At 41.9% G+C, this 17968-nt stretch overlaps 1 protein-coding gene across 3 annotated transcripts in view; it reads right to left on the bottom strand.

Moving 5' to 3' along the window:
- LOC134794872 (protein mini spindles) overlaps nucleotides 1-17968 on the bottom strand; it is a 36177-nt gene that overhangs the window by 4922 nt on the left and 13287 nt on the right. For all 3 annotated transcript variants that reach the window (XM_063766683.1, XM_063766682.1, XM_063766681.1), the window contains exons 14-29: nucleotides 17526-17705; nucleotides 16468-16637; nucleotides 15482-15649; nucleotides 14887-15007; nucleotides 13275-13392; nucleotides 12324-12561; nucleotides 11642-11777; nucleotides 11021-11214; nucleotides 9895-10026; nucleotides 9417-9511; nucleotides 8517-8696; nucleotides 3802-3922; nucleotides 2516-2701; nucleotides 1715-1902; nucleotides 1106-1333; nucleotides 467-590 (exon numbers count right to left, since the gene is read on the bottom strand). In XM_063766683.1, coding sequence (XP_063622753.1) covers nucleotides 467-590; nucleotides 1106-1333; nucleotides 1715-1902; nucleotides 2516-2701; nucleotides 3802-3922; nucleotides 8517-8696; nucleotides 9417-9511; nucleotides 9895-10026; nucleotides 11021-11214; nucleotides 11642-11777; nucleotides 12324-12561; nucleotides 13275-13392; nucleotides 14887-15007; nucleotides 15482-15649; nucleotides 16468-16637; nucleotides 17526-17705 — 2579 coding nt within the window. The remainder of the gene's footprint in view (nucleotides 1-466; nucleotides 591-1105; nucleotides 1334-1714; nucleotides 1903-2515; nucleotides 2702-3801; nucleotides 3923-8516; nucleotides 8697-9416; nucleotides 9512-9894; nucleotides 10027-11020; nucleotides 11215-11641; nucleotides 11778-12323; nucleotides 12562-13274; nucleotides 13393-14886; nucleotides 15008-15481; nucleotides 15650-16467; nucleotides 16638-17525; nucleotides 17706-17968) is intronic.

Raw genomic sequence — 17968 nt, 5'->3', positions numbered from 1 at the left:
TCGTCAAATACGCGACAATACTAAATTAGAACTTAACCGATACCTAGGCACTAATTTCAAGGTCCTATTTTTAGTTTCACTTACACGCACAAAGCCACAGGGTCCGATAGGTCGCGTTAGATGGTACTAGATCATAGTTTAGACGTTCTTAGTGTTTTTAATAACATTTTACAATTAACAACAACATGTCTTATAACATGCCATGTCATGTAACAGATACGCCCGTGCCTAACAAGTACGCACTGCCTAAAAAAGCGACGTTGAACCGTGGACCAACCTTGAGTACTTTCAACAGATAGGGGTAGAGATCCAAGTCCTCCACGTCAGGGGTCAACATATTTAAAATCATTTTACATGTAACATTAACGTATTTCTGCTCTCAATAAAATATCTATTAGGTAACAGATACGCCCGTGCCTAGCAAGTACGCGCTCCCTAGAAAAGCGACGTTGAACCGTGGACCAACCTTGAGTACTTTCAACAGATAGGGGTAGAGGTCAGAGTCGTTGACGTCGGGGATCTGCGTGAGGTGGCTGGTGATGGACCCGCCCTTCATCTTGACTAGAGTGTGCACCAGCGTTTTTACGGTTCTGGAACAATTGTACGGTTGAATATACAGCGTTTTTATAGGCTATTTCATCATTGGCCATCACAAAAAAATGTATGAACATGCCTACTTTGAACTGATTAAGTATTTCAAAATAAGAAATAAATAGGCTAAATTGTCCTGTTTTATTTAGTGACACTGTGATTGTAAAGGCCAGATCTGTCACAAACAATTATATAACATTTTATTTTTTTGTACGAAAACTATTTTTTTTTGTATGAAAAGGGGAGTAGTCACGGCACAATCTCGTGGCTACCGGACTAAATCAGCTTTGTTTGACCTATAAGGAACAATCGTGCTAAGTGGCGTCGCCCGAGACAAAAGTGCATACTGCTCCATACATTTCTGCACCCCAGTAAGGTATATCTTGTACATCAGGAGGTGTATCTTGGACAACATGCGTCGTGGATAGGGTCATCCATCATCTCACGTGGAGATGTTATTCTTAATCTTGAGTCTTCCAGAAGTAAAATTATTACCTACGCACTCTTGACTTACCTGTACGGAGTGTCGCTGATGTCGGGATTCTTCTTCCAATAACTATTCGGATACGCCTTATAGAACAGATGTATCTTGTACAACACGGCATCATAATCGATCGAGTTGACGTCCCACGTGGAGATCATCTTGAGGGTCTTCCAGAAGCATTTGAGGAGCAGGTCTTGGTAGCGGGGGTAAGCGGGGTCCGTCACGCCGATGGATTCGTGGAGGAGGGACACGATGGCACTGTGGAAATAAACGTTGTTTAATTGGAAAGTTGGATCACAAATAAAGCCGCAAATACTGAAGTATAGTCGACCTCAAAAGATATATTTACATTTTACAAGGTAATACAGCGACATCTACTTCAGTTCAGTAGTCATATTTGCGGCTACAAGTTTTCTACTTTACACGTCCTAGCATTGCGGTATTAATACTTATAAAAGGTACTTAATACTTATATACTTCTTATTTTGTTATAAAAAAGACAGTCCTGTAAATAAATATTTTTTTTTGAAATAAATGAAAGATTTCACAGCCTGAAGTCGAACCGAACGAGTGGGTCCTAAGTTCGATTTTCGCCCGAGATGGTGAATCAGAGGGTGGTGGCTACGTGCATGTACTGACCATAGCAGTTGTGTCCGCGGCGAGTGTTCTAATACTCTGACGCAGACGTTGTTGAGTATGCGCACGAGTCGCTCCCCGTCCGGTCCTGTGGCTACGGCGCCGCCGCCTAATAGACGAAGTAGTTCGCAGAGCAGGGAACAGAGGGCGGTGGAGTCTACGTTCATCCCGCAGCCGCCGGACTCGTAGAACTGTAACAAAATAAATAATTAATAAATATTATAGGACAATTTTACACAGATCGACCTAGTCCCACAGTAAGCTCAATAAGGCTTGTGTTGTGGGCAATAGACGATGATATAGTAGGTAGATAAATACTTATATACACAGAAAACATCCATAACTTAGGAACCCATATTTGTGATAAACACACAAATAAATGCCCTTACCAGGATTCGAACCCGGGACCTCCTGTTTCGTAGGCAGGGTCACTACCGACCAACTAGGCTAGGAGGTCGTTAATTTATTCACCTTTGAAACGTGGTTTGAATGTAACAATGATTCTCCTCGTGGACTCCGGGAGTCGCTTCACGGCTGGAGACTATGGCATTAGAGATTAGGACACTCACTATTCGTTTGGTGCATTATTATACTATCGTCGTTTCGCATATAGTTTAAACTATATAACAATGGTCACAGTCGAGCGCCGTTCCAAGGCCAAATAAAATGTCATTGGAAATTAGGACACTCCCTGTTCGTTTGGTGCAAGACTATAACGCTCTAGCGCCCGTTCACACAGTCTATAACACAATGGAGAATGGGACACATTCCAGACAGCTTTCAGGTAGTAATATAGTTAGGTACCGCAATGAGCGCCCCCGCGATGCACTTGTAGGCGGGCAGCGTCTGCAGCGGCGGCCGCGCGGAGGTGCGCAGGCGCCGGATCTGCGCGGCCACGGCCGCCACCAGCCGCTGCTCATGCGCGCCCAACGCCGCGCCGCGCCCGGACGCTATGGCGTTCGAGATTAGCGACATCGCTCGGATCGCGGCCTGTCAACAACAATTTTCTATTTTAACAATAACAAAACAAACACGTCGTAAATTTTAGTGTAAGGCTTGAGTGGACGCTCGAAGCGGAGCGTTCGGCGGGGCGTGCAGCGTGGCGTTTGGGCTCACAAGTGATTTGAGAAGCGTGCACTAAGGCCGCTCCTATACGTTTGCATTTGTTTAACATGCACGCCGCACGCCCCGCCCCGCTGCACGCTCAACTCGAGCGTCCACTCTTGTCAGTGTAGCTCTGTCCATTTGATATATCCAGGGCCGCCTCCTTGATTTCCTTATACGACATTACAGCTACATTAGAACAAAGACGACATTTCAAAATTCGGCAATCATTACTAAAATTCATGTAATCTTACGTCTTCTTCAATTATGATAAAGGCGTCTAAGAAGGCGACGCTACATTAGGGACTAAAGGTATCGAATTAAAAAAAACCGGCCAAGTGAGAGTCGGACTCGCGCACGAAGGATTCCGTACCATTACGCAAAAAACAGCAAAAAAAATCACGTTTGTTGTGTGGAAGCCACAACTAAATATTTATTTTATTTTGTTTTTAGTATTTGTTGTTATACCGGCAACAGAAATAAATCATCTGTGAAAATTTCAACTGTCTAGCTATCACGGTTCATGAGTTACAGCCTGGTGACAGTCATACGGAAGGACAGACAGCGGTGTCTTAGTAATATGGTCCCGTTTTTACCCTTTGGGTACGGAACCCTTAAAAATACAAAACCCTAAAAACAATCTCTAATCCTGAACTAGAGATCTAGAGATAGCCGAAGGGTAACACTGACATTCAGGTCCGGACTGGCGATGGAGTGTATAGTGAACACGGTGGGTGGCTGGTAACAACCATCGGGTGCGGCCGCGGCGCTGTGTGGTGCGGCGATATTAACACCGCGCTGTAATTAAACCTTTCGGTGGTAAAGAGGTAATACTGACGTTCAAGTCCGGACTGGCGATGGAGTGTATAGTGTCCACGGTGGGTGGCTGGTAACAACCAGCGGGTGCGGCGGCGGCGCTGTGTGGTGCGGCGATATTAACACCGCGCTGTAATTAAACCTTTCGGTGGTAAAGGGGTAATACTGACGTTCAAGTCCGGACTGGCGATGGAGTGTATGGTGTCGGCGAGCAGCGAGTCGTCCACGGTGGGTGGCTGCGGTGTTACTAGCGGGTGCGGCGCTGTATGGTGCGGCGACGTGAGCACCATGCTGTAAACAAACATTCAAGGTTATTATTTAGAGCCCATAATACGCACTTACATTTGACAACCGCGGCGGCACGACTCGTGAATGTGTTCTGTATTGTAGTTTTGTATCTGTGACAACGGTCAGGTAAGTCCAATTTTACTTCAAACTTCAACATTTATTCAGCAAATAGGCCACAAGGGCACTTTCACACATCAACATTGAATTTACATACAAGCAAAAATAATAATAATCCATCAAGAATTATAAAATAACAATATTCTTACCCCCGGAGTTACACACAATGTTTTTTATCACATTTGCGAAGAATAAAAACTAAATTTTAAGCGAAATCATTCTTAAATACGGTGACATTTCAAACATTCGTCCGCCATATTGAAATTTTTGGCAGTGTAGGCATCGAAGGCACATACCCATCGACATTCAGCCACAATTCAAAATTGTGTAAAAATATTTTAAACGGCTATTGAATTAATCAAATCAAATATTAGATAGTAAACATCGGCATTTTAAAAATAAAACTCCTTTATACCTTAATTAATGGTAAACGGCTTGTTCTGCGAAAATCTGGATATCCAAAGAGGTTCGTAAACCTCATTCGCCAATTCCATGATGGCATGAAAGCGCAGGTTCAACATGAAAACGAACTCTCTGAGGAGATCCAGGTTACAAGCGGAGTGAAGCAGGGATGTGTCATGGCACCCACACTCTTTGCTATATACTTCTCAGTAGTGATGAGAGACGCTTTAAAGTGTTGTGGCAACCAGATACAACTAAATGTGAGGACTGAGAAAGGTGTCTTTGACATATCAAGGTTCAGGGCGAAATCTAAAGTACAACAGGTCTCCATATTGGAAATACTCTATGCTGACGACGTATGCCTTATGTCTGACAGTATGGCGCATCTCCAAAGCTACCTGGACGCATTAAATCGCTCTTGCCAACAATTCGGCCTGGTAATAAGTACTTCCAAGACGCAAATCCTCAAACAACCACCCCGGGGAGTTGAATCTGAATCAACACCGCTGAATCTAGATGGGAAACCACTAGATGAAGTCTGTCATCTATACATATAATAAAGCTGAAGACGGTCGAAAGTCTGTACATGGAAGATATTTGAAAAAAGTTGGCTGGGGATACTTAGAATCGATAACAGAACATGTTCCAAAAGTTTTTAGAATTTTTGTCTGTTTGTTTGTTTATCTGTTTATTTGAACGCGCATCACGTGGAAACGGCTGAACGTTTGATGAAAACTTTACTAATCTGTCGAGAAAATCCCCGGCCAGGTTATAGGCTATAAAAATTCAACCCCTAAAAGGGGGGGTAGCCACAACACTCGATTGACTTAAGTTTGCTCCTGAATCTTATCGTGCTACTTAGGAGGGAGGGGCAAACTTTTTTCAAATATGTGCTACCACTATTGAGTACCCTGGTAAACTAACAGATGGCGCTGAATTTAATACGTTGTGATATGAATAAGCCACCGAGGAAGGATTTTGCCAAATTAACTCTAAGTTTAGAAGAGAGGGTACGGATATCAACAAATTTAATTGAATAATTATGTTGATTTAATAATACAACAAAATTAAACGACAGTTAATTAATTGCCCCTTATTGCACAGTGCCATCTTTTGGGGAACTGAGTAGACATTAAGTAATCAAGAAAACTAAAAATGAGTTTACATAGTTACGTAGTGGTAAAATAAACACACATATCAACACGCGTATAATTGCATAATTATTTAAAATTATTAATTTTCTCCATCATGCATTATACCTAATCGTAATTATATCGCACCCATATCAAATCCATATTCATATGTATCGCCTCCTTTAAGCACTTAATAATGGCCACGAAGGTGGGTACTTTGAAAAAAAAAAAACATTGACCTCTGTCATTTGCAGTGCCAGATTAACCCTTTTAGGCAAAATAAGCACTTGCTTAGGGCACCACGTCTAGGTGGCACCAAAACCGTAGGCAAAAAAAAGCGCAGGGCTGCATCAGCATTGCAGTCGTCGTGGAGTAGGTAGCTACATGAAACTTTTATACGTGTACAAGTACCCATCTAATAACGAAGGGTCGTAGGGATCAAGTAAGAGAGTGAGGGTACGTAAGAACATCTCCAACGTAGGCTTTTGATTTGACCTTACGCGGAGGCCCTTAAAGTCATGGAAAAAAATCTTGCATTCGGGGTTGCGGCCAGCCGATTGTTTCGACATAGGTTACCGATTTTATAGCGAATTTTGCTCTCTTGCACGCCAGATTTGTCGGCCAAGCCGAGTTGCTCCTTAGCCGCGATCCTGAGACCTAACTGTCAAAGTGTTATAAGGAAAGCTATGAAAGCCGAAAACAAAAAGCATCCTATCAAGTAGCGCTTTCGAGTGAAGCCAAAGAGCGAGCAGTAGAAGAGTCGTGATTACATGCATAGATTCGATTTCAAGGCACTCTTTTGCAGTTCGGCGTAAGGTCTTATTCGAGGTCTTCTGCCTTATGGCAAAGTTGATCTTCTGCCTTAATTACACTTGGGCGTCGATCCAAATCCAAGCTTTCCTCTTTCGCAGCTGGGCCTTCTGCCTTGCTCACACTTCGCCAATTCAATTCACTTGGTCAATTCCAAGCTCTGCTTTCTTGCATCTTTTCTGTATGAAAACAACCTCGCTGAGACCCTTAAATGGTTGATTCGCGCCTGGTTGGGACTAAAAGTAAAAATGTACAACTGTCCATCAAATTGCGTTTTTATATCGAAAAATTTTCGCGCTCACTTCGCTCGCTTTTTCAATAACTTTCTAAGATATGGCGACTGCAGCAGCATTACTCTGTTGCAACATTACTGCTGCAGCACTGTAAATTTTCGTGATAAAATGATGTGACTGATTTCCATACTAAAAGTAAAAATGTACAACTGTCAATGAAATTGCGTTTTTATATCGAAAAAATTACAATATACAATAACATTCTAAGATATGATAAAGGTGACATTTGGGTGGCGACTGCAGCAGCATTACTCTGTTGCAACGTTACTGCTGCAGCACTGTCAATTTTCGTGATAAAATGATGTGACTAATTTCCATTCTCAGCTGTAATGCGGCAATGAACGTCACTCAACTTACCAAAAAAATTCAATGTAATCTCGATGACCCTAGGGAGAGGGGGCGCCATGGTCTAGAAATGCTTAGGGCATCAAAATATCTTAATCCGGCACTGGTCGTTTGCGGAGTCAAACGATTTGGGACTCGCATTTAATACGCATTACCATGCCTTCCAAAAAAAATCCAATCATTCGCGAAAGTCTCGCAACGCATTGAGGTTACAAGGGGCACGTGGTCTGCCTCAGGAGTCTGAAGAAGACCACGGTGAGTGGCGCTCTAGCCAGGCAGGCCGCTTCGCTTTCGCTCGCGCGCGTATACCTTACTGTATCGTCCGATATACATCTACTACTCTGTCGTTTAAATCACGTGTAAAATTTGAATAAGGGCGAAAAAAACTATTGATTTTGGAGTGTAGTTTTATTTAGTGGTACCTAATTGTAAAATATTTTATCTGAACTGCTGCAAGTTCCGCCTCCAGGGGAGAGGGAGAGAAATTAGGATTAGAAATTAGCCGGTTACTGACACAGACCGAATTCCACGCGGGCGGAGCCGCGGGCACAGCTAGTTTTAAATATCTTGGGAGCACTATACGCCAAGACAACACCCTGGCTTCAGAAATACCTTCTCGCATTGCCAACTCCGCTGCCAATTTCGGGCGACTCACTGATCGTGTCTGGAGGTCCCATGATATCAAGCTTGAGACTAAGATAAGCGTCTATACGGCCCTAATAATCCCAGTCCTTCTGTATGGCGCAGAGACATGGTGCATGTACAAGCCAGATGTCAAAAGACTAGACAAGTACCACCTAAGATGTCAAAGATCTATACTGAGGATTCAATGGCAGGACCGTATTCCCAACTCTGAGGTGCTGCGTCGTTCCGGGATGTACGGCATGGAGGCACTATTGATGCAGCGTCAGTTGAGGTGGTGTGGGCATGTTCTCCGGATGGACGATCGCCGCTTGCCTAAAGCTATATTCTACTCAGAATTAGCAGAGGGTAAGCGAAAGCACGGCGGTCAATATCTCCGATATAAGGACGTGCTCAAGCGTCACCTAAGCGCGTGTGCCATCGATCCTGCACGTTGGGAGGAGCTCGCTGCGAAACGGTCATCTTGGCGGTCTACCACCTTTGAATCCATCAAGGCCTTTTGAGGAAACCCGCCTCGCGACACTAGACGTAAAACGCCAATTGAGCAAGGAAAGACCTAAGCCCTCCTACGTGTATACGTACAACACAGCCGGTCAACTCTACTGCCGTGAATGTGACAGAGTTTTTAAGAACAAGTTTGGCCTGGCCAGCCACATAAGAAAAACCCTTGATTGCTGAGGTCGCCGTCATCGAAATCGATGTGGAGGACTATAATGGTAAACGGTTAAGTGAAAATGCCCGTATGTGAATTGCCGCAGCAAAAGCGTTAAATCGTGTGCTGAAAAGCTGTGCAGGTAACCTAACCGCATCAAAGCGTTCTGCTTATTTTAGTGTATTTCTGTTTGTGGGTGTTACCTGGCGGGTGCCACAGTCTGTGTGAGGGGTTTGTTGGGCCGCACGGGGATGGGCTCGTCGAGGAACTTGAGGTCGTGCTCGGGCAGCTCCGGGCGGCGCAGCACGGGCACGGCGGCGTCCAGCTTGGCGATCAACTCCGGGTCCAGACCGAACGGCCCGGTGATGACGCGTGTGGCCACACTGGATAAAACAAGGTATAGTCTGTCAAGCCATTTCCGACAGTTGAAAAATGCGGCTAATTTTAAAAAAGTAGGCGCGAGAAGCACAGAGTTCCCATGGCCACCTCTTATCTCCATCATCAGATCAGCTCCATGTCATCGTAATATTGCATTGTCATCTGATTTACATATGTATGCAAATTTTCAGCTCAATCGTAAATCGGGAAGTGGGTCAAATTTAGCTTCCAAGATTTAACCCACACCAAAGAGGATTTGAAGAAGAGAGTTACTGTCATGGTAAATTATGTAGCTACAGTTCATTTACTGCCATCTTTCGACAGAAGATTAAACCTGTTTGAACGCCATTTGATTTTGATACTTATTCTTTAACTGATATGTGTTAACTTTTTAAATATTAATATTCACGCCATCTACTCAAGCATAGGCTGAAGGTTGTGGCGCCATCGCTCGAAAACATGGAACTATACCTTTGGCCTATAGTCGAGTAGATGGCGTGAATATTAATATTTATAAGTTAACACATATCACTGAAAGAATAAGGATCAAAGTCAAATGGCGTTCTAACAGTTTTATGTTCTGTCGAAAGATGGCAGTAAATTTACAGTGGCTACATAATTTACTTTGACAATCCGTCTCTATAGACTTTATTCTCTTTGCCCACACTAACATACATACTAAGAGCAGAAGTTTAAATAAAAGCTTGTAAAATTGGGAAACTTACGGTCTCAACGGCGGTGGAGGAGCGGGTTCCTCCTCTTCCTCCTCCTCATATTCCTCTTGCTGCGGTGGTTCTTCCTCGATCGGGGGTTCCATTTCCTATTCACAACATAAAACTACGTTTAACAAACGAAAATAAACATTTTCCCCACCAGGAAGTACTGCATCATGTAGTGACTTATGCGTGGTAAAAGAAATATATCAAAAAAGGATTCGTTTGTCGAAGCCAAAGACCAACATTGTAAAGGAAGATGCCACGAGTGTTATTATTATTAATTCATTTATTCATACAAACAATTACAACGTTACATACTTAAGGCATACTGAACATTCCTGGACTGGCCACTTAGAAAAATATATCAGAATCGAGAAGTTTTCAGTATGGCCCACGTATATACAATAACTGCGCCAAACTGGAGTAACCAGTTCTTCTCCACGTTGACCTTTTCCACAGTATATATTTAAAATAAAGCTTATCTCACCTCTGCCTGCTGTTGTATAGGCCGCCCCGTCGCCGAGAGCGGCACGACCATCGACCTGCGAATCTCCGCGCTGCGATTCTTGCTCGCTCGCTTTATTCGCTCCTCGAGGAGCGACAGGTCCTTGTCCGAGATCTGACACGAAATAACGTGTGATTACATTTGTGGGACTGATATGAATAATAGTAGATAAGATTATAGTTTATCAGGTAAACATGTATAAACGACGTTTAGAATGAATAGGGTGATAAATAATGTCATTGAAACAACGGTACTGATAATTGGTATGGTCGAATTCTTACACGACTCTATTGGTCAACTTGGGGTGCATTTTTAAGTTTGTGTTTCGAATGTTCGATGGAAAACATCTCGAGTACTTGACCCAATTTGTATGCATAATGTTACAAAACAAATGTTAGATAAAGATAACTATTTTTTTAGTTTTAACACGAACAAAATCGGTTAAGACGGTAAGAACTAAGAAGGGAAATCATTTCTGAAATATTCCAAATGCCTGGCCAGATCTTTCTTCGGAGCGAATGACTAGCTCGTGTAAGTTCCTTTAAGCGTCATGGTACAGCCAAGTGTAAAAATATGGGTGGATATAACAACTTACCCAAAAATATGTCCCATAGTTCTTAATTCGCTGACATAAGAGCTATGGGACATATTTTTGAGATGATTTGTGCACCCATATTTTTACACTTGACTGTACCTCATAGCCGTCTAGACTATATATCTATGAGGCTCACAATCAGTGTAGTACTCACCTGTCCAATCATCTTGTAAATCTTCTCTCCCACTAGGACAGCGGTCGGCAACCAGCGGCCCACGAGCCTTCCTGGCTATTTTGTATGTAATATTGACAAATGACAATGTCTAATAAAGTCATAAATATTAACAAAGTGCGGCCCGCGTCCACTTCGTTAACTGCTATGTGGCTCTTGACTGCTAAAAGGTTGCCGACCGCTGCTCTAGGAAGTAAGCGCAAGTGACGCAGTTGAGCGCGCCGGAGCGGACGGCGTTGTCCCGGTCTCCGATATGTCCCGCCAGTTCCTTTAGTGTAACCTTACCAGAGATAATAGACTATATCTCTATGACGCTTGCGAATGTCTAGTGTCTAACTCACCTGTCCAATCATCTTGTAGATCTTCTCTCCCTCCAGGAAGTAAGCGCAAGCGACGCAGTTGAGCGCGCCGGAGCGGACGGCGTTGTCACGGTCTCCGATATGTCGTGCGAGTTCTTTTAACGCTACCGTGCCTGATGGAGACATCGCCGTCCAGCCGTAAGTCTCGATCAGGCTTCCGATACACTCCAGGCATTCTGGGGAAGGAAATGTAATTTTATATAGCTGTGAAATAGCATCAGTAGTTTCAAATTACGTAGTTATCAAGTGGAATATAAAATTATAACCTTAAAATATATAATAAATTTGTCCGATAAATCAAAAAAGTTTAATTTTATCCAATAGATTAAGAGCGCGATTAAACATGTATTGGGGAAATATATATGGGGCCTAGCATGTATTGCTCTCTTAATATAATTAAGACTGTGTCGATATGTCGATGCGTCTACACAAAATATATAACTTTCATCACACAAGCTTGCCTAACTTGCTTGGCTTGAAGCAATTAAGCACCTTAATTTTATTTTTCAAGAATAAGCTCAGGTTGGCCAATCAGCTGTGTACGACGCTAAACCTAGGGCAATTCAGATAAGTCAAAGCTACGTTCTTTGTGAAAAAACATACCGGCTCTTTGTCTAGCGTTCTTTGATTTCAGGCCCTCCATTAGGTACCCGAAGAGCTTCGTGACGGAATAGACGACGCAAATCTGCTTGAACAGGGCTTTGACGCTGTTGCGGATGGTGTCCTTGGGATCTCCGACCTGCGAATGCAACGAAATCCTTAGATGCTGAGTGGCCTAAGTAAGGTACGAGGTTGAAAAGCTTGATTATATCACTATTGTATACAATACTTTTTCGAATAGTCAACTTAAATGATACCTTTTCTACTATAAAACCTTAATAATTAACGCTTGTACAACACAAGCCTTCATGAGTTTACCGTGGGGCTTAGTCAATTCGTGTAAATATGTCCTATAATATTTACTTACCTATTTATTTATTTTAAAAATTAAACAAAATTAGGTATCTCAGTAGATAAAAAGATAGTACAAAAAATATCAACGCAATTCTTATTCATTAAATAGTAGCGCGTTGATGTCTTTTATTCTATCGTTTGGCGACACGTGATTGGTCGAAATCATTACAGTTGACTAAAGTGTTTCGTAAAAAGTCATTATAGTAGAGACGGGAGGAATTAGTTTGGTATACGAAGTTTTAATTCAACCATTAAAGTCGACGAGTAGAAAAACTATATAGGTCTACTACTCAAGTCAGATAATGGCAGATTTTTTGTTATAATATCTCACCTTCAATATCAAATACGGTATAAAGCAATTAGCCTCATACTCAGCCATGGTATAATCATTATCACTCAGGAACTGGAACACCGTAGCGAGGTACTCCAGCCCCTTGAGGATGACGGAGGGGTTGGTGTCGAAGAAGCGTAGCGTCAGCCATTTTAGAACAAGGTCCAGGTTGCACATGAGCGCCGGCCCGTTCTCGTGGAGGTCGTCCGAGAGGGATTCTATGGCTTTTAGGTGATATCTGTAAAAAAATATAAAGTTTTTATAGAATTTAGACCCTGTTTTGTATGAACATTTCCTCTTATCTTAGGGTGATATTCCACGTATCCTATTTCTTTGTCCAATGTGCAATGCGTCTCACACTCTTATTAAGCAAAATGTGAGACGCAATAGACATTGGACAAAGATATTGGACAAGTGGAATACCACCCTAAATTGTTTGATCCATCCAAATTGAAATAACTGACAAATGTTTAAGGTAATATTTAATTTTGATACGTGGTTATACAATACATTTTTAAACCTTATTTATTAGTCATTCTCTGCAAGATAAAAATAATAATAAATATGCAGGTAACCATTTTCACTACAGGCAGAACTAACCGAAATCACAGAAAATAAGTGTGATTCCCTTATATTTCAATGATGATCCCATACTGCAGCACTTAAACTTTCACGATTTTTACTTATTATTATTTAGCAAAACTGGCCTTAATCGCGTATAATTGAGTTTTTACATTTACCTCCGATCTATCCTGCAGGTTGTTAATTATGATTATGATACACAGCTTAAACAGCCACCTCACTAAGTTTGCCCAATGTCGGATTGAAATAGCCCCCTGTATAAAATTATACAGGGGCTATTTCAATCCGACATTGGGCCACCAACAGCCCAACCCATTTATTGTTGACCAGTAAATACTGGTAAACATTTTATATCACTTAAAAACTTACCTGAAATCATTATGGAACATGTTGGCGACCAGTTGCTTGTTCAACCCCGCGGTCGCCATCTGATCCTTCAGCAGCTCAAAGAACTCCTCGCGCGGCACTGTGAAGTTCCACTTCAGTACTGAAACAAAAATAAATGTCAATGTAAATCTTGACAGCTAAAATACTCTTCTTTCTCGCGTTATCCAGGCATTTTGCCACAGGTCATGGAAGCCTGGGGTCCGCTTGACAACTAATCCCATGATTAAAGAAAGGCACTAGTTTTTACGAATGCGACTGCCATCTGAGCTTCCAGCCCAGAGGGGAACTAGGCCTTATTAGGATTAGTCCGGTTTCCTCACGATATTTTCCTTCACCGAAAAGCAACTGGTAAATATCAAATGATATTTCGTACATATGTTCCTAAAAACTCATTGGTACGAGCCGGGGTTAACTAAAATATTACGAGCAAAATAGTTTACTCCTTGTACAGTCAGCAGCAGAAGTTGCTAATCGGACCAGGGGCCTATACCACGAAACTTACAATTACAATTTACAAGTGACAACTTACAAATATGTATTTAATACAACTGGGCATATCACAAAATTTACAAATGATAAAATTGTAATGGAAAATTTATACAAATATGTAAATTGTCGCGACAAATCTACAATTACGCGTATCACAAAATATTACAATTTACAAGCAATTTTCCGGAAAATTTGACAACTTTGTAATTGACAATTGTACGTAAAAGATTTGTGTTACAACTAATTGTAGAAGAAGGTATACATATTTGTGGAAATGTAAATACAAGTTGACAATTCTCTCGGCGTGAGTCAAGAGCTGCAAGAGCAGAATACAATTATTGTAGATCCATTCTACCGCAGTACTTTTTGTTTTGTTAAAATGTTCAGTATCACTGGATAGTCGTAGCGAAGAAGAATTAGTTGTTAGGCGTCATAGGACGTACAGCGATCGCATAAAACTGTAATTTTGTTATACATAAACATTTTCAACCAATGTTAATGACAACGTAAAAATATATGCTATTTATGCTCGTAAGGTATTTTTAACGATAAAAATGAAATACTCTCAGCATAAACTAAGTGAGGAATATTAATACATATTTGTCAAATTGTAATAAATACAATTCTACGTATGTCACTATATTATTACGTATTTGTCAAAAAACTAAATTGTAATAAATACAATTTTACATTTGTCACAATTATGTATGTTATCTTGACATACCCTCTATGTTTTGTGTTACGGGTCCTCAAATGCAAAATATTTGTACATTGTAGAATTGTATATGTGACATATGTAAAATTATCGTGGTACGTATTTTTGTTTACAATTTAACAATATTGTCGAATTGTACACTTGTAAAGTTTCGTGGTATAGGCCCCAGGTGTTCAAAATGATCGTGACGCGACTTTATTGTTAAGAGAGTAAGAGCGTATCAAGATGATTTTGAACACCTCGCCCGCTTAGCAACTTCTGCTACTGACTGTATCCAGTCGGAATGCACGAAGTTTTATTTTGGGCTGTAGCCCGCGCGCGTCAGTTAACGTCATTGGGGATCAAAGGGGTAATGACTTAAGTTAATGTGTTGTGTTAAGGGTTAATGACCTTTAAGTTTCTGGTCATCAATGATGCGCTGGTTCTTGGCGTTGTTCTGCGGCAGCAGCGGAGTGAGGTCGTCGTCGTCTTTCTTGCCGCGGCTGGACGCCGATGCTGGTTTGACCGGACCCTGGTAACATTCAGAAATAGTCAAATACACTGGGCAGTTGTCAATCCCTATAATGCTTGTTTAGTTCAGTATTTTTTATCAAAAGGAAAAAAACGGAACCCTTATAGGAACAATTGTGCGTCTGTCTAAAATTAAAAAAATAATAATAATAGGTTTTTATTTACAGATAACAGGAAAACCTAAATTTGCAGTCAAGCGTGAGACGGACTTAATTACTTAGTTTTCGATCCTACCCTACGATGTTTTTAAAGACATTTCACTCACGTTTCACATAAAAAAATACATTGTTAAAAATTGTGTAATGTAGGGAACCCTTGGAACGCGAGCACGACTCGCAATGAAGAAAAGGAACGAAAGACGGACACGAGGAATTTCCATAAAGTTCCAAAAAAAGTTTGACGACTGGTCTAGACGCAACACCCAGGCTTGAATAAAAGGTTGGTTCAACAATCAAAGACGATCTTCAGTGCTTACCTTGCCCTTAGCAGGAGCGGCGCCCTTCTTCTCGGCGTCCTTCTTGAGAGCGCCGGCAGTCTTGAGGCCGCGCGCCTCCTCCTTCTTGCCCTTGCTGGGCAGCGGCTGCACGGGCAGGCTGGGCCGCGCCTTGTCCAGCGCCGCTTGCACGACCGGCTTCGAGGCCGGCTGAAAAATAACGTATCAAATGTAGAGTGGATGTGTTTTTAAAGATTTCCCGAGGCATGAGGCGAGGAAGGGAGGAACACTGGAACATGTCGCGCGAGTGACTTAATAAAACAAGCGAGTCTAAACCGTAAAATTATTCAATGATTTCCCGAGGATTGACTTCGGGTATTATTAATGAAACATCGAAATGAATTGATACGCAAATGAACTACATAATGAAAGGCATTAAAATACGAGTGTGGGTTTAACAAAAGGATCACACGAGTGTTTTAAAATGTCTAATTATGTACTGTTACATACATTACTTACACACATATTATAAAGTCTCTATGATGTATCCACTAACCGCATGTTACGGCCGGTATTGGGGCATTATTGCTCTCTCGCGAAAACGCGGATATGAGGTGGCGTCGCCAAAATATATTTATCGCTCATTTTACACGAAAGTTTTGCTATTGTTAATTTATAAACTTACAATAATTTATAAACTTACAAGCTAATATAAAGTTAAACTGAACGTCAAATCTTCTCAGTAAAATATAGCGAACGCTTTAACGGTGACAGACCATTTGGTGCAACTGACCTTAGACCTGTATAGGGCCCACTTGCACCATTCCGCTAACCCGGGCCGGTTAAAGTTACCATGATTACCAGTACAACACTGGGTTAACGGTTTAACCGCTTATGGTGATGGTGCAAGTGGGTCTAGTGAAACCTGTGTCGACACGTCGGTAAATAAAGGTAACAAAATAAATTCGCGATAGCCCCGTCTATAAATGTGAGTTAATATGGGTCTAATAAGTTTGAAATTTCCTTACCTTCAGTTTCTCGAGTTGTTTATGCATAGAGTCGTACCCCAGATGCAACATGAAGGGCAGCACGCAGTCCCCGGCTGCTTTCCTCACGTCGGCGGCGCGGTCCTCGATGCACGCGTACAGAGTGGGCAGACAGGCTGATAATTCCTCACGGGGGAACGATTTTGGAGGCACTGGGAAAAGGTTGGTTACATAAGTTACACGTTTTTATGGACTATAACGGTAATGAACGAAGCACAAATAAACGATTCACAAGTCCTGGGGCCGAAGAAAAAATATGAATCGATTGTAAGTAGCGTTTCAACAAAAGTAAGTGTTATTTTTAAAATGTCAGGAACCCAGTAAATGAGTGAGTTGACAAACCGAATGGACTAGTTTCGGGACTCGGATCAAATCGGAATTGGGATTTGTAGTGAATGGGACATGCGGACCGGCGGTTGTAGTGTGTGTATCTTGTAAGTGTACTCGTTTAATATATAAAGACCTATGTAACATTATTCTTCAGTAATAAACAGAGATCGGACAAATTTGCGTCATTGCTCGCAATAATGTAGACATGACTCCAAAATTGATTAAATAATTAATCATTTAATTAATTTCTTACCTGAGGTTTAATTTTGATTCCTAATCAATAAATAACACAAATATTTCTTATAATGTAAATTTATTAAAGAAAATATTCAGCATATTTTTTAAATTTTCTGTAGGTACTAATTTTTTATATCAAAAATATATTTAAATTATTTAAGTGCTATTTATTGACTAGGGAACAAAATTAAATAAATAATTAAATGATTAATTATTTAATCAAATTTAGAGCCATGTCCACATTATTGCGAGCAATGACGCCAATCTGTCCGATCTCTGGTAATAAACCACATTTATTCGAGAATGGTTGTTTGCTTACTATCCGCCGGCCGCCACCCTCACATGGCGACCCTGCCAGGATCACACTACAGGACACGCAGGGGACGAAGCGGTACGGACCCATCGCTCGTCGAGTGCATACTTCAGCATCTCGGTGTCGAACGGTACGGTAGGATACCTGTCTACAGACTCACCGTTGGGCAAATGCTCCGCCAGCCACTGCAGCAGCGAAGCCCTCAGCACAGGAGAGCCGGCTTTGAGTGCGTCGAGGACCATCTCTCCATCGAACGGCACGTGCGGGCCGGCGGTCGCACACCACGTGGACACGCAGGCCACGGCCGCCGTGCGGATCCATTGCTTGTTGTCACCGAATGCTGGGAAAGTTAATTGGTGAATTTAGCAACAGTTGACGATTAAGGGCTGATTTAGACGGCGCGCAAACTCGCATACGATTTTAGTTACATTGCGGACTGTTGGTGACGTCCAATTCAACCGACCGATCAAAATCCGCAATGTAATAAAACTCGCATGCGAGTTGTCGAATTGTCTAAATGAGCCCTAATGAGCTATTCGAATGGTCAGCGTAATTAGGCGGGTCCAGTCCCAACAGACGAAGCCGCTTAGAGTGGCGATTTCC

The sequence above is a fragment of the Cydia splendana genome, chromosome 11, assembly GCF_910591565.1.
Source record: "Cydia splendana chromosome 11, ilCydSple1.2, whole genome shotgun sequence".
In the NCBI taxonomy this organism is placed as follows: Eukaryota; Metazoa; Arthropoda; class Insecta; order Lepidoptera; family Tortricidae; genus Cydia; species Cydia splendana.
This window is presented reverse-complemented; position numbering and strand designations above follow the sequence as displayed.